The sequence below is a fragment of the Nanorana parkeri genome, unplaced genomic scaffold (assembly GCF_000935625.1).
Source record: "Nanorana parkeri isolate BGI_ZX_2015 unplaced genomic scaffold, ASM93562v1 scaffold72, whole genome shotgun sequence".
NCBI lineage: Eukaryota > Metazoa > Chordata > Amphibia > Anura > Dicroglossidae > Nanorana > Nanorana parkeri.
In genome coordinates this window covers 1,488,651-1,510,773 of record NW_017306340.1, presented here as the reverse complement: position 1 = coordinate 1,510,773, position 22,123 = coordinate 1,488,651, and the positions used below count along the sequence as shown (strand labels likewise).

Below are 22,123 nucleotides of genomic sequence, written 5' to 3'. Positions count from 1 at the left end.
CAGGCTCATCAGCCTCCCTATGCTGGTCATCGCCTCCTCCAGTTAATTGATTGCTTCCTTTACCTTTCAGGTGTTGCTCTATTGCCATTTGTTGATGAGCGGCGGCTAAGAGCTGCTTTGGAAGAGGTTTACCCTGACCTCACTTCTGATGAAAGTAAGATTATGATATTCACCTGTGTTGTCAGTGTAATCACTAAGGTTTTTAGCATTAGCGTACTTGCCGTTTATGCACTGCTCGGCTGCAAATGAACACAATGTAATGGATGGCTGCTATTGATTGCCTTTAAACAAATCTGTAACCTTTTGCTTCATAGATGATTTAATTGCAGTAAATTGAATGATCCTTGATGCAAAAATGGAGCCTTGGTGGATACAAAGTAGAATAAAACCACTTTGCATTAAAACTTGTTAAACTCTCATTTGCAGGTTTTTGTGTATGACTCAAATGATCTGCCTTCACAGGAAAGCCTTTTTATTAGTGTCTGTTAAATCCGTGACTACCAAAACCATTAGAAAAAGTGGGAGTTTTAGCAGTGTAATTAAGTTTTTAAATTGCTTTATAAAAGCAGAAATCATACGCAGGAATGAATTAACTTGTGTTTGGATTATACGCTAATGAACTTAATGGCAGCTGTTGAAGAAACAGTCTGTGCAGAGACTCATCTGTGCTAAGAGGTGTTCTTTTCTTCCTTTGTGTTTAGTGCGGAGAAACAGCCTTGGAGGAGACCATCTCTTTGTTGGAAAAAACCATCCCCTCCATGAATTCGTACATGAGCTCTACAGGAGCAACTGTAAAGAGGTATACCTGGCCTGTCTTAAACTCGTAGGATTTGTATGTAAAAATCTAAAACTTAGCAATATAGCCACCTAGAATACTCTATGCAATACATCAGGTCTTTCATTTTTTTCTGGTTTCAGTTTTGTTCAACCATTGTGACCTGCCAATCTGTATAGCCGCAGAGTGGTAATATAGGCACTATGATGACTTTCCAGACATTTATATAGTATAGCCTAAATGACTACTGGGTTAGGGTAGACAAAAGAATATGATTTTCTCAGGCGTATTCTCTTTTCTCTTAGAAGAGATCAGAGTCCACACACTGTATACTGACTCTGGGTCTCTTTTAGACTAGCAGCTTGTATTTTGAACCCCCCCCCCAAAATTGTGCTGTTGGATAGAACTCTCCATCTGCTGCCTGCATTTGTTAAATGGCACATGAGCTGATCAGTTTGCTACTTCTCTGTTTGCTTTCCAGTCACAGGCTGGGAGACGAGGCCTGTAAATATTTCTTAACGCCAGCAGAGAAAAGTCAGGGCACATACCCTACCAGACGGGGTTGTACTGTGTAGCAGAATTGTGTACATCTCAGGACTGGATGGACAAATATAAATCTTTTGGCAGGGTTTTGGAAAGTCTGCTCCTGTTGCATGTATTTCACATGAGCGTTGGGCTGTTTGCTTTGAGTTCTACTTTAATGATCAGAGTAAAATCTTGGGTGTCATTTAATATGCACGTAGAGCTGTAGCTCTTGTAACACAGGCTTTATATTGAGCTCTATTCTTAGAGAATCATTGAACTCAAAGGATTTCAGAGCCAGAGTTGTATCTTAAAAAAAAAATAAGAGCTCAGAGTGCATCGGTGTCCTTTAGCAGATTTAAAACCAGCTGACCAGTGAGGATCCAAGTGTGTAGGTGGTTATTAGTTCCCTGTTTGTCATGTTTTACTTTGAACTGGGAATACCTCAGGACATGTTCTTTGATTTACAATTTTTTTTCTTTCCTTAGCCTACTGACATTCCGCCCGAACTGTGCCATGGCATTCAAGGCAAAATGGATACTGATGAAGGAGCCATTCTTCCAAACATGTAAGAAAACTGCATGTTATTGATATCTTGTTTAAAAAAGCAGTGCGGATTATTTTCGGTAAAGTAGTTCTCGCACCAAATCAGACAAAGGAAGAAAATCACATTTTTTTTTTTTGCTCTGCTCAGAAATAACCTTACACTTTAACATATCTCATTCATTGGTTAAAATTCAGCAGTACAAACATAATCCTGAGTGATGTGTACTTTTGATGATGCTACGGTCAGGTTATGCTGTGGTAACGGCATCCAACCAGATTTTTACTAAAATACAGTGAGGTAAATTGTCTTATAAACAAAGGGTTCTAGACCTTTTTCTACAGTTGCACTTCACAGTTTTAAAACAGGAGGTTTATCCATAATGGGTGTCTATTGACATATGCTGAGGATGTGTTCAGGAACTGATGCTCCACTTGCTGTCTGTTTACATTAGTCGACAATGTGTTCAGGAACCAATTTCCCGCACACAGCCTCAGCACTGTCTGTTTAAATATGCCGAGCATGTGTACAGGGATTGACCTCCTAAAATTAGCCTCAGCACTGTTTACATACGTCAAGGATCTGTTCAGGAACTGATCTCCCAAACACGGCTACAACTGCTTCCCATTTACATGTGTTGAGGATGTGTTTAGGAACCAATATCCAAGTAAAGATGGTAGTCTCCAGCACTCGTAATGTGCAAAAAGGATAGCACTTTTATTATGTCACATGTGTCAAGAACCCAACGTTTCAGGGCCGTGCAGGGTCCCTTCATCAAGGCAAAACGTTGTCTTCTTGACAAATGTGACATATCAATAAAAGTGCTATCCTTCTTGCACATTACAAGCGAGTGCTGGTGACTACTATCTTTACTTGGATTGTTACACGGCGCCATCCGTGTTTTCATTTCGAGCACCAACGGGTATTTTCTTTGGTTCAATCGCTGTATGTTGTGCAGGTGATTCTCTAACACTATAGGTATAACCGATATCCCACACACAGCCTCAGCACTGTCTACATACGGTGAGGATGTGTTCAGGAATACCTCTCCTAAATGTAGCCTCAACACTGTTTACATATGCTGAGGATATGTTTAGGAACCAATCTCCTGCACACAGCCTCAACACTGTTTACATATGTGGCTATGGGATATGTTCAGGAGCTGATCTTCCAAACAGAGCTTCAGTGCTGTCTGTGTACTTACACCAAAGCCATGTCCAAGTGTTGCTATCCAGAAAGCAGTTTCGGCTTTCTTCTTTGCATATGCCGAGGCAGTGTTCAGATGCACTGTCCTAAACACAGCCGTAGTGCTGTCTGTTTCCATATGTCCACTCTGCGTTCAGGTATCACTGTCCTGAACACTACCTCAGCTCTGTCTGTTTACATAACTGCTGTAAGGAGGGTATAGGGATGTGACCGAGGAGTCGTAGTAGTGCGCAACCAGAAAGACCAATCTGACACACCTGAAAGTATCGCATCCTTTGTTTTTGCTGGTTTTTCTCCCTCCTCACTACAGTTTCTCAGTAAAATCATTGCCCAGTCGTGGCAAAAATTAATTTAAAGCACTAATACACTACCCTATAAAAGTTTACTAGTGATTATGGTGACTTGGACCCTTCCGTTTGTGTATGCACTTTGTAATAATGAAAAACTTTAATTTGTAGTATAACTACTGTGCCAGCAATCTTAAGATCATGGACACAGTTTACAGCTGTCCCTGCTTCTGATAATGTTGGATTGTACTTGTAGACTCTTCCCATATTTAGGCCCTCTTCACACCTTCCCTGTATGTTATTTTTTGCATTGTGTTGAGGCAGCTGACTATTTAAATGGGCTGCCAATGCACCATAACACTTGAGAAATCAGACAAACCTTTTAACCAACAATACAGCACACAAATGGAGCCCTGGAACACCCAGGCATTGGGCTGGATGTTGGCCATGCAATGTATCAACGTGTACAAACATTGTGTTTTTGTGGATAACTGAACTTTTATTTGTTTTTGATACAAATTAAGTACTTTTTGTTTTTTTAAATGTTTAGAACTGTGGAATCTCCAGTTCCTATGTTACGGAGTTTGACACAGAATTATTCGATTAGGTATGTATATAAAAATCATAAAATTCTTATCCTTTAGATCCACAGTAAGAACGGGAACACAAGTATTAGAGGGAAGTATTAAGGCAAATAACACAATAAGAGTGGAGTATATTGTCAGACATCTTAGCATTGATCACTTTAATGAGCGTACACTAAAATAAGAGTAGAGTGGGGTTATATATAAAGGAAGGGGATAGGGAGAGTTGGATTTTGGGTCATGGTTTGATAAAATAACACTAGAGGTGTACTTAAATCGATAGTGACTTTTCCCCCTCCTCCAGAAGAAGACACAAGCTGTAGATTGAATATGAGAGGAGTACAGGTGGGGGTGGTTAAAGTTGTGTGGTAGTGCAATGTAAAGTGAAGGATGTTGGAAATGGAGTAGATGTTTTTTCAATTAGAGATATGTATAATTTGTTATTTATGAGATATAATGTCCTATACCTCCTATATGAATCCTGCATAAATGTATTTACGTGAAATAACAATAAAAACATATTAAATAAAACTTTAAAAAAAAAATCATAATCCTTTAAATGATGGCATTGCTTTGTTAGCACAGAAGGTCTGAGTTGTATCTAAAACACTGTTTGTGTGTGAACTGTGCATATATAGTGCATGCAGTTTTATGACTTCACTTTGTTTATTTTAGTATCAAATTTCAAGACCCGCAATATACAGATGGCTATGTTTTCAAAGCGGTGGTTCTGCCAGGAGCAAAGTGAGTAATTTGTTTCTTCAAGCAAAAGTAGTATATTGGAAATAGGTTCCCTTTTAATTTGTGTTCATCATTGCCTTGTTTCTTTAGGAAACCACCAATAACATTAAAACCTGGAGATTTTGAGCGAACGAACAACAATGGCAGGCCGTGGAGACCACGCCTTGGCTTCAATACTGACCGTAAGCCAGTCCACTTGCAGCAGTCTGCTTTCAGGACATTGGGGTAAATAGCTTTGTACTTCAACTGTAGAGTTCTCAAAAATTGTGTGTTTCAGTGAAGGTGCCTAAACATAGGTGGTGTGTGTGGAAGGATTAGGACGTTTTGGCCTAGTCTTCCAACGTGTAAATAACCATATTTCTAAATATTTACTCTTCTGACCTCTTGGTCAGATATTAAATATGCTAACCATGGAAAATCGGATGCATGTCAGAACACTGGCTCCCTAGAGTAACCAGCCAATGCTTCTCTCCCAAACTCTGCACTTCATTTTGGGCATCACTAGTCTTAACCAACCCAAAATAAGTGACGTTCTTATTATAAATTAAAAGCAAGCAACTAACTGTAAAGAGAAGATTGTATACTTTCCTGATGCCCATGCTACTAAACACTGGTCTGATCGTTAGAATCGGTTCCCTTGAAGTCCACTGCGAAACAGATCCTTCCAGGAGTGTCGATCTTTATGGTCCCCACAGCACTAACTGGTTCTTACTACTAACCACCGCATCACTGCTATCTCCTGCAGTGATGTGGATGTCATCAGGAGGAACCAGTAAGAGCTGTTGGGGGACCATTGCGGTCGTCTCATCTGGAATTGTCTTTCCCTGTGGAATTAGGACCATCTAGGGACCATTTATAGTGATTGAATCAGCATTTAGCGGTGCAGGCACCTGGAGAGGCAAGTATCTAGTCTTGGCCGATAATTGCTTGGTTGAGCATATGTGATAATTGGACAGGGTTGCTTTAAAAAGACCCTATAATTTTATTGCATGTTTTCCTACACAAAGCAGCCGTCGGCAGACTAGAAATCAATGCTGGTTGCTGCCATCTTGGTTCCAGGAGACAACAGCCCTGGCAGCCTTGGCTGTCATTCCAGGGGCGCACTTTATAATCTTGCGTATGCATGCTACCACTTAAACTGGATGTTTATTTGCGGCGCAGACTGCAGCAGTAAGGGCTTTCGTTACTCTTTTCAATAATGCCACATGATTGAACAAAAGTAAACATCCCTTACTGATGCTGCCAAGTCCTGTGAGCGTGTTTGCACATTATGCCTCATTTGTAAGGCTGTGCAGGAAGCTGCTCACAGAATGCAATTGGGGGGAGATGTAAGTTTTCCACCTATTAAAAATTAAGTGACATCTGATGACCAGTTATCTTTAAGCTGTGATGTTACAGTAAATAGAATGGATCATGTCAGTAAAGCTAAGCACCTGTGGACGTATTAGTGTATGAATAGAAACTGAGATGCAAACGTTCACAGTTCACTCCTATTCATTCCCAACCACCTTCTGCAAACAAGGCTTCCCTCCCAGCTCCTAGTGCCTTACCTGATTCCTGTGAATGCTTATCCCCTCTTTCTGCATTTTTGTGACTGCTTGTTCTGGAAAATGCAGAGAAAGTGAGATAAGTGTTGTCAGTCAGGAATTCAGTCTCTCTTGCAGAAGGTGGTTGAGTATGAAGAGGAATGAACTGTCAAAGTTTGTATCTAAGTTTCTGCTTTACACAGAAGCATGGGATAAAAAGCTAACATGCACGGAGTGAATTAGGTGACTGACCTGTGAAAAATAATACAAGGTGAGACTTCTTTAAGCAGAGTCTGAAAGCAGTTGCATCTCATTTGCAATGGTTCTTTTTGGATTGCAAGCTCTTGTGAGCAGATTTCTGGTTTTAATATGTCTAATGCTAATGGTGTACTTGCATTTGCACATTTTAGGCATTCCTTCCCACAAGCCCGAGGGCACCAAAGAGATGGACTGTACAGCAGTGCCCCACCACCTGGAGCTTATAACCCTGTAAATGCATACCGGATGCCCATCCTCCACCAGCCACCATTGTACAATGCTATGCCAAGTGAGTAGACTTTTGTGTCCAGTTTCTATGTCTTTCCATGCACTGAAAAGGAGACATTTTTCTTATTTTTGTACTGCTCATATGAAAAGCTTAAATTAGTAGCCGCAATACCCTATGTAAGTCCTCCCTTATAATGTCCCATGTTAGAATGTCAGTGTTGCAGAAGAGAATTAGGAATGTGTACTTGGGGGCGTTACTAGTTCTCAGATCCTGATCGTAAACTGATGGACCAGTCATAGAGCTAGTTAGCTTAACTGGCGCTGCTAATTATGCTCTGGGGATCTTGGCTTAAGCGACCTTGGCTTAAGTGACCTTGGCTTATGCTCACACAATTGTTAAACTCTAGATATAAAATACCTAGATTAATGCAGCTCTGTATTCATTCATACAACATTTAAATGTATTTTTTAAGTGCAAGCACTATACCTGAATTTTACCTGGTATCATTCTCTTGCAGTCCCTATATAGCAGAGCTGAGTGTGATGGTGAGAAGCAGCACAAGAAGCCAATCACTGTTCTGAAAAGATGCATGGTGATAGGAAGGGAATTCTGAGTGACAGATGAGCTCATTACTGTGCTGCTTCTCATCTGTCCAGTAACAGGTTGGGTGGGTCCAGGATAACCTGAGAGGAAGTGTGTTAAATAATGCTGGCTATCAGCCCCGAGGACATGTAGTGGCAGAAAAAAAAGTATTGTGATCCCTATGTTGAGGCCCCTTTTTTAGCTTGGTTCCCTGGTTACCCTTGAGGTCTTGTGCTCAGTCTGTCAAATCGTCAGCCAAGCCTTCCTCTCTATGGTGTTGCCTCAACTTTCCAGAGTGAGGGGGAGTTTGTAACCTTTGTGGACGCATGGATAGTTTGCATCTGTCTTGAGTACGGGAGGTGATCTCCCAGGGCTGTTCCTGCCCCTGTTTGGTTTCTCGCCTTTAACCTTCCTTTTTAACTGCATAGATTAACAGATCTCCATCAAACCCTCTTGGCCCTTCTGGGTCATAGTGTCATTGTCCCAGTTTCCCAATGTCTCATCGTTCTCGGCAATTCCTACGCTACACCGTGGGGGCCCTGCATTTACCAGTTCATGGTCCTGCCCTTATGCCTGTCATCTACACCTCAGAAATTCATCCCTGTGTTTTTGTGGAATACTTAGATGACCTCCTGTTAAGGGAACAGTCAGTAGGGGCTCTTTTGGAAAATGTGGAGTTGGCCATTCAGGTATTAGTGATTTGGATGGATCTTGAACCCTTGGAAATCGTTTGGAACCAGCTTATCATTTTGGAGTGTCTGTGTCTAGTGTTGGACACAACTTAGGCCACAATTTTCCTTCCAGTGGAGAAACTTCAGACACCTGGGTCTCTGATTTGGACACTCTGGTCCCGGAGCTGTACCACTTTTCGCTTTTCATTAGTCATGGGTCTGATGCTAGCCTCTTTCAAAGCAGTTCCATCTGCCAAGTTTTTACGCTAGACCTCTACAGCTCTCTCCATAGTTTTTTTAGGATTGCGTTGACTCGGTCTCTGGACACACTGATTCGCCCATCATGGGGAACCATGTTGTCACTGGCTGACTGGCTCAGGAATCGGGCTCTGGAGTTGGGAAACTTCCTCCTTCCTGTCTTTTGGGGAGTTCTCACAAAGGACAGTAGCTTATTTGGGCTGGGGAGGAGTCCTGTCCCAGCCTGTCATTGCAGGGCACTTCGGCCGATTCGACTGTCTTTACAGCATTTGGACAATTCTACTGAAGGGTCATCCAATCTGCGTCCAGTCTGACAATGCTTTGTTGGTGGCGTATATCAGGCAGGAACCAGAAGTCTAGCTGGTAGCTCTTGGACCCTGGGGGGAGTGTTCCCTTCACCCAGAGATGAGAACACCAGCTATGGACCTTCATGTTCACGACAAACTGGACAAGATTTTTCTCCAGTGGCCTGAGATCCTCTAGCGGAAGCAGTGCATGCTTTGCTGGCTCTGTGCAATCAGTACACGCTGAGCTATGCTTTTCGTTCCCTGAAATTTGATCCCCTCTCTCTTCCTAGGATAGAGATGACCCTCATTGTTCTGGACTAGCCCAGGCAGATGTGGCACTCTGTAGAAAACGATTTTGTTTCTGCCTGGAGATCCGAACCATTTAAGTTACCCTTTATCTCATTACTTGTCAACCAGATCCGTAACCAATATGAACCATGTATACCAAAAAAGATAAACCAGCTAACAAGAGTGGCTGGTTTGACAAGGGTTAACGAAGGATCGGGACAAGTATTTCAATTACAAAAATAGTTTATTAGATAAAATATCAATTTTGGACATAAACATCATATCACTAACTAATTTTTAAAAACAAAAAAAAGCATGACATATAATTATAAGTCTTCAGGTAGATGTGGCACTCTGACCTGGTCAGATTCCTTGCTTACACTCTGTTGACTCTACTGGATCTTCTGTCACAAGGACCGATTTACCATCCGAGGTCTGTCATCTAACACGGAAGTCAAACTTCACTTGGTGCAAGTCTCTGGGATTAAAGTGACACTAACTCAGGAGTGAAATCTTAAAAATCCATTCCAGTGCCCTAACTATTAACACAAGTGTAGCTTATTTGTGTGTCACTCAAATCATCTCTGAATTCGTGCTGACCCTGCCCTTAGTTCTGGAAGGTGTCTACTTTTGTTCCCCATGGCACCTATGTGTGCCGTAAAGTAGCCACCGCTCCAAACTTGCTCCCATTATAGACTGCAATCTCAATACAAATTAGTAAACTAAACGTGAGATTGTAGTCAATCATGGAAGCAAGTTTGGAGCAGTGGCTGTGGAATGGTACAACAAAAAAAGCTTAATTGTTAGGTAAATAAGGTACTTGAATGCATTTTATGATTTAACTCCTGAGTTTAGTTTCACTTTAACCCCTTCATGACTGAGGCCTTTTTTTCATTTTTTTGTACCCATGTTATATTCCACATTTTAGGCCTGAAAATTACTTAAAACCCTCCAACATTATATATTTTCTGAATGCCAAGACCCTATAGAATAAAATGGTGGTAGTTGCAAATTTCGGCGGGGGGGGGCGGCCCCTTCTTCGGGACGCAGAAGCGATCTGGCGACAGGTAAGTCGCCAGGATCGCTTCTTTTGTAAAGCCGACAGTCGGCTCTACGAGTTTAAACAGAGTCCCGGCGGCAAAAGTCACCGGGAGTCTGTTTAAACAGCCCCGATGCTGGCGACGTACACTGTACGTAGTCAGTCACGAAGGGGTTAAACACCATGTATTTCTCCAAGGCTGTATTATCTCCATCCTACAGCCAGGTCTGGCCCAGTGTCTGGTTCTCAGCACTATCAAGACTTTATATTCTGTTTCGGTGACTGTTGGCCTCTTACTCTGATTAAGACATTTTTGTACAAGGTGTCTCCCATGTCCCTTTTGAGTTTGTGGGATCTGAATCTGTGATTCATAAACTGCTGTTTTAAACTTCTTGGAAACATTGCTCTCTACTCTCTCACCCTCAAGGTGGTGTTTCCTGTAGCAATCACCTCTGCAAGGTGAGTTTCTTAACTATGGTGGCCTTCTCCTGCTGGGAATCCTTTTTGGTTTTGCAAGGGGCAAGGTGATGTTGAGGAAGGAAGTTTCTGCCTTTGACTTCAACCAGAACAATCTGCTGTCTCTGTCTGGCTCCAGTTCACTCAAAGGAAATTTCCCTCCACTGTCTGGATGTAGTTTGGGGGTTTGGGTTAGTTTGTGCATCTCTTAGCCACTTCTGGCAAAAAGACAGATTCCCTTTATGTAATCCCTGTAAGGATGCACTGGCTTCTCATAGCACCATACCTAGGTAGCTCAGGCATACCATCATCCAAGCTTATGGTGTCAAAGATCTGGTCCCACCCTTTTTTTTGTCCTCACTGTGAAATCCTTTTCCTTGACTCGACTGACTGACATGTCCCACCCCTCTGTGTTTATGATTGTGTCCTTGGTACTGCTTTGCTACTAAACTGAAACATGCTGATATTTGGTGTGGTCATCTTGGGTTGGCCTACAGGCTTGTTTTCCAGTGTCTAATCCTCCTTTTATGTGGCAGTATAACCTAAAGGTTAAGACTTCTGTGTTGCTAAATAGACTCCAGGAAAATAATTTTACAGTAAGTGCAAAATCCTGTTTCCCATGCAAACCATTATAATACAGTTTTTTGTGTTCTGTGCCTCATGCTTACAAGGCCAAGCAAAACGCAACAGCTACATCAGTAGCAAGTAGCACAATTTACAAGCAATAAGGTGTAGTGTCGGTTAACCTCTTAAGAATGGACAAAGTTTTGCACTAACATGTCAGCATATTCCTGTATATGAAAGGAGATATTAATTGAAATTGACTAGCTCTGGCAGAGGCTGTGAATGACAACTAGATTGGTGAAAAACTGTGCCTTGAAGTAAAGAAGCATAAAATGGATTTGGTGTATTTACCGGAGCGGCATCTACACGCACAAAGTGATAGGACTAGGAAGAAGGGCAACACGGTCAATCAAACAGCCACCTCTTTTAAGTGTCTGCAGTGGGTGTTTCTTTATGCATTTCCTTGATTTGACATTGATGTACCAATTTTCAGCTGATGAATAATTGGCTATATGCTGATAACTTGCTGAAGTCAAGTACAGTGTGCCAGCACTCTTACTGAATGGCAGATTCCGTTTATGCAAACCCGAGTGTCTGATTTCTGACTCTGTTTCATCACAGTCGGTAAACTTGTCAGTTAGCTGAGTTGGAGAGTGATTTTGATTAGTGCAATCAGTAAACATGAGGTCTCCTCTTTGATTGCTGGGCTGATTAGGTAAATGCTCTCTTAAGTAGCTGTTTGGAGCCTTTAGTTTATAGTTTTGCTATCTAAGCTGTAGAATCAATACAGTTCCTTTCCCTTTTTTTCCTCCCCCCTGAAATCTACTTTTTATTTTTGAAGTGGCTTTTAGTTTCATCAGATGCATTCATGCTTCAAAATCAGCATGAGAAAGAAAATACATCTCTATAAGAGATATTGCTGGATTAATATGAATAAGTAGTTGTACTTGTGGATGTTTAGTTGCCTGGAACTTACAGAATGTTTCCTTGTTAGGGTTACCAGTCAAAAAAATTTTTATTTATATTGTCACTATTGCCGATTCATTATTTGTACGTTAACCTTCCAGTACATATCTGCTTAGATGTTTCTGGCCAGAGTTGTTTGTTCACTGTATTTTGCACTTTCTGTTGGCTTGTGCAAAATCGGAAGAAAATAACATTTTGAAATGTGTATCGTCTCAAAGGTCTTAATGCAAAACCGTGCTTTGGCTTGTAGGGAAAAGGAGTAGGTTCTCGTTAAAGCAGATTTGAAATATAAATCCCTGTGCCTTGAGCCTCATATCGGTGTATCTGTAATGTGAGATCATCTAAAGGTGCCCATACACTGTACGAGAATCGCGGGAAATCCCGAGATCGTACAGTGTATGGAAGGCGTGCAACCGTTTCTACTGTACGGTCGCACGTCTTTTGTCGAACCAACATGCTCGAAAACCCGCCGAGAATCGTACGATTGTCGGCGGGTCTCTAGCCTGCTCGTCCGATAGCTGCGGAATGGACCGCTGTGCGCACGCGCACACTGCCCGTTCTGCATTGCCGTCATCGGAAGCCCGCCCCTCAGCGGGGCGGGCTTTCAATGATCGCAAGTACGATCGGCCCATCCAAGGTGGGCAGATCGTACGAGCTTTCAATAAGCATACGACCATCGCAAGACAAAAGTCTTGCGATGGTCGTAAGGTGTATGGACACCTTAAGACACTGCTGCCTTTGACTGCTAATCTTATGAGATTTACCATGAGATTTTGTAATGCCAGTATTGTGCTGCTTGCTGGAAAGAAAGCTGTACCTGATATCCTGCAGACAAGCATCTCCATGTGGATCTTTGCTTCTTCAGGTCATAGATGCCTCCGTAATGGCTAGCAATATTCAAAAAGCAGCAGTCGTAGTGCAGAAAGAAAGCAGTCCTGCTCTTCTGCCAAGATGGCTGTCTGCACGCACGCACAGTGGAGAATAAAGGAATGAAAAGTCAGTAATGTGAAAAATCAACTGCAAAGATCCCACAGGCAATACTGGTGACTAGTACTTTGTCTTTTTGTAAACAAGTTTGGCTCTATAGTTTTAAAACCAGAGTATACCATGGTATTGTGTTCCTTAATGGTCAGCCTCTGAAACTTGTCCAAAAGAGTATCTAAAGGAGTCCGTAGTAGATTCTCTTAAATATTTCCTTTGGTAATTTCTTGGAATCCTCTACAATGTACCATTTAAAAGTGGTCTTGAGAGCTAATGTTCACAATAATGAAAATATTAACTGGAAAGGCTGATTATATTTGAATTGCACTGTCCAAATCGGAGTATTTTTTTATCAAAAGTGGAGCAGACAAAATCTGGAGCAGCTGTGCATGGCAACCAATTAGCTTCTGTCCTCGGTTTGTTCAGTTAAGATTTGAAAACGGAAGAGAGAGGCTGATTGGCTGCCATGCACAGCTTCTCCAGATTTTGTCTGCTCCAGTTTTGATAAATTCCCTTCATTAAGTTCATCTATTTGAAACGTCAAAGTGTTTGCTGGAACGGTAATACCAAATCTAGGTCTTTCAATGAATGGCCCAGAAATCCCTGCAATTAGAGTTGATAAACCAAAGACATTTCTTACACTGGGGTGCACGGGAGATGAAAGTTGAAGTCCTAAACTGAGCTGCCAAAAAATAGAAAAGTATATGCAAATGCAGAGCTCAATAAGAAGCCTTTTCTAGAGCACCTTTTAAAAGAAAAACAAATTCTACACATCCTCAGTCTAGGATGTCTGTCTAAAAAAATATGGAACCATTAGGCTAGAACTCGTAACCATGTTCCTTATTTGTTCTTCATTACATAAAAAGGCCAAAAACAGAGTAAGCAAATGCATACCAAAATCTTTTTGTATGACTACACCCCAGTTGCAACTATATGATAGAATGGAGCCCCAATCTATCAATCTCTCATCCACAAAAATACACAGGTTTGTGTGAAATTGCTCTTCGTGCCTTGCCTGATTAAAAAATTTGATTTAGAGATAAGTGAAACACTTTGATTGGTGTTCCATTGGCATCAATATACCAATGTCTAACACAAAATATTCATAATTCCATCCCTAATTCAGATGATATGAATGAATTGGTGACTACACAGCTTCAGACCCCTCGACAGTTGTATCTGAAATCATTAGTACCCTATTTTTCCGTCTAAGATGCCCCCATGTATATGACTCCCCCCACTTTTCTTACCCAAAATTCAGAAATCAATATTTTTCATGCTCTTTTGCATAACTGATTACATCCAGTTTAAATTTTGCAGAGTAAGACGGCCGCTTCCTGGTATTGGTATTTACCGGGATTTGTTTTGACATTTTTATGGGCTCAGAATGCTCAGACATTACTGGCTACAGGCTCTCCGCAGCATCAGCTGACGTCGGGTACATAAGGCTCATGATTGGAGGAAACCTGTTAGCTTGTCTCTGCAATCGGAAGTTTCACTCGTGAGGCTAGTTTGCAGAGGCATCGGCAGTTTCGCAACCACAGTTCTCCTCTCGGCCCCCCGTGTATAAGACGCCCCTCCATTTTTAGGTCAATATTTTTATGTAAAAGTAGCGTCTTGTACATGGAAAAATACAGTATATACTATCAGATTGTACCATGTGGCCAGTTTTATACGCAGTTCCTGGGACTTAACAGTTGCCAAAATTGGGCAAGAATGTATAGCTGCTCCCTCATATTACAATTCGCTTGCACAATCTGCTAATCTGCTTGGTTTGATTGCACTGGAAGCACTTTTGTAGGTCCGTATGCCATACGTCCTTGGCAGCGAAAGGGTTAAAGTAAACCTAAACCCATGACAGACGCAAACCTATTTTTACCCTTGGTTTCTAAAAGGTGCAAAACCTAACCCCCTTACTTACCTGGCTCATGGGACCAACATGAAAACCTTACATTCAATTTGTTAAAAAAATGTATGGTGATTATTAAAAAAAAAAAAGGTCTTGATGCAGTCCAAGACTTAACAAAAACTCGGAAGAATAGAAATGAGATAAAACAATGGATTTTAGAAAAGAAAACAAACTGTGTACCATATGTATACTGTCAACCTATCTGTCACACTCTGTCCTAAAATAGCTTTCCCCTAGATCTACCCTGAAAGCACTTTAGACCACTCTGCAACACTTGTGTGTAGCGGCATGTGTGAAGCAATTGCTACTGATTGGTTGTCTCTGCTTGAGCAGCCAATCTGTTTCACTCGCTATATTTAGGGCCCACCCTTAGTCATGGCTAAGAGCTGTAAGTGATGTTGGGAGTTGCACGGGCCCAAAAAAAAAGCAGCCAGGTTAGTGTGGGGCGGGGGGGTTTGCACCTTAAATTAGATGGGAAACGGAGGGAGAGGGTAAAAATAGGTTGGTGTCAATAATGGTTCACTTTAAGTGCGGTTTATTATCTAAGGTGCCACTTTAATTTCCATGTCTGTTTACTTCCATTCTACTCTTTATTGCCTAAAGCATTCCATAAATCCGTATGCTCAGCAGTGAGTCAGTATTTCATATTTTTTTGGTCTATTTTGTCATGCACCCCTGAAATCACTATCGATTAGAGAAAACAAAGCTATTTACAGGAGCTTTTATAATTTGGTTTTGCCCAAACAATGATCATCTCACAGCAGTCTAAAGATTTGCAAGCTACACAATTTGTAGTGTTGTGTACTGAATGAGCATCTATTGATTAGAAGCCTTTCATGCTGTGCAGTGGCCAATCTTGTTTAGACGGAGAGCATCCATCTAATTGCCTGTTTTGTTGTGGCTGTGTTACTAATGTAGCATTGTGGGAAACAAAGGAAAGGGTGGGTGGTCCTTCAACACGCACACTTTCTCTTTAAAGAGGGTCTGAAACAGATATTGCTATTTGCTGTGAGCCAGTGAAACAGAATTAGAAGTAGATGACTGCAGTTCAAGCTATACCAAGCCAGCCTCAAGGCAGGCATTTTTCCAAAATTGTGATATGCCAGATCTGTCATGACCTGTGTTTTAACAGAGTAGCCAAAAGTTAGTTGAGCTTTCGCTCGATGACTGTATCTTGCCACGTGTCTATACTCCTTTTTTTTTTTTGCACTTTTACGTGACCATAAGCAGGTGTGTTAAAATTGAGGTGATTTTAGGTCGCTAGTGCAGTGATGTGCACGAACCCGTAGCTAGCTGCCCATTCAGACTGCGTTGTGTTGATGTGCATTAATAGGCGGGCTGCACCCCCCCCCCACAAACTGCAATGCCCAGCATGTGAATAGCGCAGGTTCAATTCCTATTAATGTAACATTGTATTTTATAATTCATGGCACTATCGTATGCACGTTACTTTGTGTTGTGGTAAATTGTGCAATACTGTAATCCTCCAGTGTGTAGGGCCCTGAAAGTTTAGTTAGTGTAGTTATTCCAGTCAAGGACCATCTCTGACTGAAGTTTAAAAGTAGTTCTATGTAAGACCTGATTGTTACACAAGAGATGCAGTGATGTTCGCATGAAAGGGACTCAAATGATTATATCGGGGATGTTAGGAGAAGTCTTCTGTTTTCATCTTATTTTTGCTAGTAAAGCAAAAATAAGATAACCTGGTGCTTCCAATTACTGCACCATAGGATGTAATGGGCTTTCCTTTATAGGAGGCCAGTTCAAAGGGACAGCACACCTAAATATATTATAAATAAAATATTTAATTTAGTCGAAACTGTCCTGATGAATCTCTCCCCAGCTCTTTATATCAGTCAGGGACTCCAGTGAACAGATCTACTTTAGAGGGTTCACGTAGCAATAACTGCACCGGATTAGTGCAACTGGAAACGAGTTTAGGGATCTTACCATTGGAGTATAAAACAAAAAATACCAATGATCTGATTTGAGCCCACCAGCATCTACCCAAAATGGAAGCAGCTTTGAATAATTTACAGTTTATGGAATACTGCTGCTGGCTTATTGTTCATTCCCTTGTTAATAATGAATCGTGGGAATAGTTTAATTAAAACGTTTACGTTGGAGATTGAAGATTTTGTTTATTGTTTTTTTAATAAGTACTATAGCATTATTTAAGGTTGTTGTACTTTTCCTTTAACTATATTCTGTATTCTTTTAGACCCCAGAGTGCAGAATGCATGGTCTAACCAGCAGCCACCTCTTTTCAACCAGCCACCACAAAGGTAAGTTTTTATAGAGACTTTAAAAAAAAATCTTGCGTCATAAATCTGAGCATCTTCCTGGAGCCTGCATGTTAACATGACTTGCTGCTGTCACATACTGCTACTTCTCCTTGATCTTACAGCTAAGAACCTGATACTTCTATTTTAAAAAAAACCTAGATTGGGATTTAAGGACCGGCTAAACAAATTTCTTTTTAAACTTACTGTGGAAATTAATGAGGCATGACTAATGGTGGTCCACTTTATAAGCTCTATACTGCGACTCGGTGTTAGCACAGACCAGCTATTGATTCTTGCTACAAACCTCTTCAAGTCCTAATCAACTTCTCTGGTAGAACTTTTTCAAGCCTGACAAGGCCATTGTAGGACCGTGTCACTGTAGGTCAGTAGTTATTAGTTGCCACTGAAAACAGTTTCTTTAACTACTTAAGTCTCCACTGAATTAAAAGCAGAAGGGTCTTGGTGGAGGATTATGGAATCCATGGACTAATAAGCGACAAGCAATGGAAAGAATGTGACATGGTTTGGTAATGAGGGATGTCATACATATGTTCACTGACAAAACACAGAAGTTTGTGAAGCTCCCTACTTGCCTTTTTACATTTTATATTGAGCTCTTTAATTTATCAGTTATAACTTATCTAGTGTTTTTTCTCCTATGTCCCCATAAATGTCATAAAATTGCCATATTGCATCAACTACACTTTACATCCTGAGCACTGTAGCCCTTAATGGCAAATCATATTCCAGATTGGTTGGAAACTGGAGCAAATGGTTAGAGAAAACAGGCTGCTTATTTTTGTTGATCTTAATGAGTACAATTTATAATTCCCATATATACAGAAATAAAGCGTGTTCACTTTTCCCTTTAAACTTTCACCTGGTTTAGTTTTTTTCCATTTTTGCCTCATAAGATATTTTATTTTTATATAGATGACCTCATAGGGTTTTTTTCCCCATGTTCATTCACTAGGATAATCAAAATATCAACTTTCTTATAAAATAAATGACACGCAATATCCTACAGTAACCAATCATGAGTTCTCTCTGAAGTGACTAACCAACATCTGGTTGCTATGAGTTACTCCAGTTTGCTCTTCCTTGTTCTTTTATTAAATAGGTCTGAGAGGGGTTTTTTTTTTTTGGTTTTTTTTTTGCCATTACTGAGATATTGGCAGGTAGGCATTAGACAGCCGTAGTTGAATATGGTACCATACCTGTGTATGAGGCTCCTAAGCGATGAACTTATGCTTGCTGATAGTTTTTATATTGGTTTGATGCCCCAAGGCAATTAAAACATTTGCTGCGGCAAGTAATATGGGGTGCTAATCTAGATCATAATAGATGTTGAATTTGTGTTCCCATATAAACTGTATACCAAATGTCAGTCTGTGCCAATTAGTGCTGATGTTGCTAGGTCACGGCGGTCAATTGAAAACCACATCAATAGAACTTGAAAAGGTTTTTCCCCCCGATCAGACCTTCTGACATATTGCACAGAATAATGGATGGGAAAAAAAAATAACTGACAAGGCCCCTACCCTGGATTCAGAATTCTTTGCTGTAAGAATTCATTTGCAATCTGCAATTAACTCGGAAGAATGGCGAGCCTTAGAGGGTCTGGACTTTGAAAAAATAAAGCATTCTCCTGAGCTGCTTATGTTTACCCTTTGGATAAAGTACTCTGGCTTGGAAACCTAGTGCATGTTGTGCGTTTCCTTCCACACAATGTCTTGTTGAGATATCTGGCTGCCGAGCCTTTTGTTTTTTAATCTTTAAACCAGCAAAGTGCAGGACATTTCTATAAATGCCGCTAAGCAGAAATGTGAAAATGATTTGCTGTACAGTTGACTGACTGATGCCTGTTTGTTTTTGTAGACATTATGGGCACAACCCAGCCCAACATTATTCTAACCCTGGACATGGTGGACCAAGCAACTACTATCAGCGACACGGTAGCGATTGGAATAGACAGGTAAGCACAAACCTTCATGTGTATGATGTAAAAGAAAAAAGATTTGTATTTCTGTTACAACTGCGTCCCTTCGTAATCGCTTAGATGATAGAGGGATATGTGTGTGGTTTGTTTTTAGTAGTGTTCAAGCAAACGCAGAACAATGGTGAACCTGTTTCACTTTTTTTTGTGTGTGCGATTGTGTTTATGGGAGCACAATAATAAAGACATGTCAGACAAATCTCCCTTCTATTCAGCATGTTTAGAGATGTTCTGAGTCTACTTAAACTTCTGCTTAGTTTGATATTGTGGCTTTTGTCATGAAGCATTGTCGGCTTACAACGAGACTGAATTAAACGATTTGCTTTTGCACATCCTAATCCAGTAAACAAACTCTTAATTTTGTGTGTTTTGCAGCCTTACAACCAGGGAAGGAATTACCAAATGCCGCCCCAGCCGGGAAGATACAACAGCCGGAAGTAAATGTCTTCGGCAATGTTTTTAAGCAGCTTGTTGGGGGACTTCTGTAACAGAATCTACACAGTTTAACCATAAAGCTCTCAAACATTTGTACGTGTAAATCTGTATTTTTTATTTTCTGCTTAGTTTTTTTTTGTTTTTTAACGGTATGTAAAATTATATTATCAAAAATCTGTTGTCTGGGGAAAAATTGTGTTTTTAAAATTTTGACACATGAAATCTGTGAATTCATCTGATAAAAGGCGGGAGGATAGTAAATCTAGGAAAGACTAAGATCACGCCACCTTGTTTTGTACAGGAGGATTTTTTTTTTTTGTATTTTACAATGGGTATTGAGTTGTCTGAAGTATTTTTTAAAATATATTTCCCTCTTTTATTCAAAATTGTTTGTCTGTAGTATTTTAATTTCTGCTGAAACTTTTATAAAGAGATCCTGACAAATGGCGAATCAAGGCTTTAAGGCTTCCTGTGTTTCTTTTTTTCTTCCTGTCAAAGACCTATTCTTTAATAAAAACTCATGAGATTTATTTAAGATGTGTAGATAATACGTGTATTATAGTTGGTGGTTTTGTTGTTTATATTGCTGTTCAACATTTTCTGTGTCACGATTTAATTTTATGTAGATTAAGGCATTTGAACAAATGTTTTTTTCCAGGAGTTTTAGTTGGGGGTTTATTAGTGTATGAGCAATAATATAATGTTCACGGCAAATGGAGTTTGCTAAGTGTATTGCTACGCACAAAATCTGCTTGTCTGTGGAATTCACTTTAAGAGCCATGCGATCCAATTATAACAAAAAAGGTCATGCATTTGGGGCGCGTTAGTCTTCTGTTCAAGTGAATTAATCAGACACCTTATAGAGACCCATCACAACACCTATGAAACACAAGGCAAAAGTGTTGAGGAGTGCAACAGTTACTTCATGATGTTTTAGTGAATAGTCAGCTGCACACAGTGCTTGTAAGGTGCAGACCAGTATTTGTGAGGGAGACGCAAGTGAATCTTACTAAGAGATTCCTAAAAACTGTATACCTAGTATCCAAACCGGCACAGGAAATCCAATACCGAACATTTTCACATAACGCTGTGTTAGGAAACTGCGGAATGAAATTTCTTTAATGCAACTCAATTGTGTGGAATACATTTCCCACTAGGCCAAATAAATGTAAAGTTATGTCTTCTGTCAAACGCTCCTGAATTATTATCTTTTTATTTTTCTTTATTCTAATGACCCATGGTATCAATAGATGTGTATAAATAGCTTCTTCTTTTTTTTTACATGACTGTTATTGGACAATCGTGATCCAACTATTTATATAAGTGACAGTGCTTTGTTAGTTTTAATAGACCTCCGTGTGTGTGTAAATATACATGTATCGCATTATCTTTTTACTAAAAAACAAAACACAAACCAGCTACAGTATAGTTTGTGTGTGTGTAGATTGGCATGCGTATATATATCTATATCTATATAGATATATATATAAAATATACATAGCGAGAGCGCAGGGGTTTTTTTTTTTATACGACAATGTGATCGCTCCAAATGTGCCTTTGTGGTGTCAGTGTTTTCTGCCCATTTCTGTAGGTGACTTTTTATAGTATTTGCCCTAGATTCATATAAATTACTCTTTGTTCTACTTTTTAGAGGAGCACACAGCCCTGCTTACATACTATCACTTGTAGATAAGCTCCCCTTCCTTAACTGTTTTTGAAAAGATGGGGAGGTGTAAGGTTTGAGTTACATGGCTGATTTTGGTGTCTCACTGAGCGAGTTAACCTCTCGTTGCCATTTACCTCATTTGCAATGTGTACTTCAAGCGAGGTGATTGCTAACAAGCAGTTAAACCACTCTGTAGCATGAGATTCAAGTTGCCCACATACTGTAGCTTCTCCTTTCCAAAGAAATAAATGGTTGTGCAGGTATAGTGTGTGTTATTTTTTTCATGTTGTGATTGGATAGCAGGAAACAACTCCTGTACATGGAGATGGAGTGTATCCATCTGCCAATTTGCTTCAAATGAGATCAAATGTTTGCATCTTCTGTTTGAGGTGAATTGAATGGTGATGATTTTGTTCATTATAGAATAGGATTCTGCTGTGTTGAATTTGAGTATTAAGTCTTCGCTTGCATTTTTATACATTGACCGAGAAAGCCAGCTTTGCTTTCTGTGCTAGAACCGTTTCTGCACTTTTTGTCTAAAATCCGAATTGGAAATGTGTTTTACATGAAGAGGGTATTCTAAATAGTGCTTCTTTTGGTGGCGTATATCTACCTCTATTTTCTGCAGTATCCTTTTTAGTATTCTTGTGGGGGGGGGGAAAGGTAATAACTCCGTCTTTTTTTTTTTGCAATAAATATAGTAGGTGACAAAAACAACATGCAGTGCAGTGGGGTTACACAGTACAAGCACATGTTACGGAGGTCATGGGGGAAAAAAACTAACTGATTTGTTACTTTGTACGGTAGAAAATCAATATCTTTTGAATATCTCATATATAAGAAGTAGGGATGCACCAAAACTATTTTCTCCAGACCGAGTGCAGATACTTTTGCTTAAGTACTCTCCAATACCTCCTTTCTGTTTTGTGTGTGTCACGTGACCATTTTTTTTAGGACAGTGGTAGAGCACCAGGGCCCAGTCACAGCTGCAAACGCGAACCTGGTAGTTCTGCCACTGACTCCAAGCTTTAGAGAGACTATAAATCCCAGCAATACATTATACAGTAA

At 40.3% G+C, this 22,123-nt stretch overlaps 1 protein-coding gene across 1 annotated transcript in view; it reads left to right on the top strand.

Annotated features, from left to right (window-relative positions):
- The window catches only part of XRN2 (5'-3' exoribonuclease 2), a 55,641-nt gene extending 36,144 nt beyond the window's left edge, over positions 1-19,497 (top strand). The window contains exons 21-30 of the mRNA XM_018576634.1: positions 71-154; positions 702-799; positions 1,786-1,865; positions 3,885-3,941; positions 4,594-4,662; positions 4,750-4,884; positions 6,596-6,732; positions 16,895-16,958; positions 18,837-18,933; positions 19,330-19,497. Of these exons, the coding sequence (XP_018432136.1) occupies positions 71-154; positions 702-799; positions 1,786-1,865; positions 3,885-3,941; positions 4,594-4,662; positions 4,750-4,884; positions 6,596-6,732; positions 16,895-16,958; positions 18,837-18,933; positions 19,330-19,395 (887 nt within the window). The 3' untranslated portion in view covers positions 19,396-19,497. The remainder of the gene's footprint in view (positions 1-70; positions 155-701; positions 800-1,785; positions 1,866-3,884; positions 3,942-4,593; positions 4,663-4,749; positions 4,885-6,595; positions 6,733-16,894; positions 16,959-18,836; positions 18,934-19,329) is intronic.
- The last annotated feature ends 2,626 nt before the right edge of the window (positions 19,498-22,123 follow it).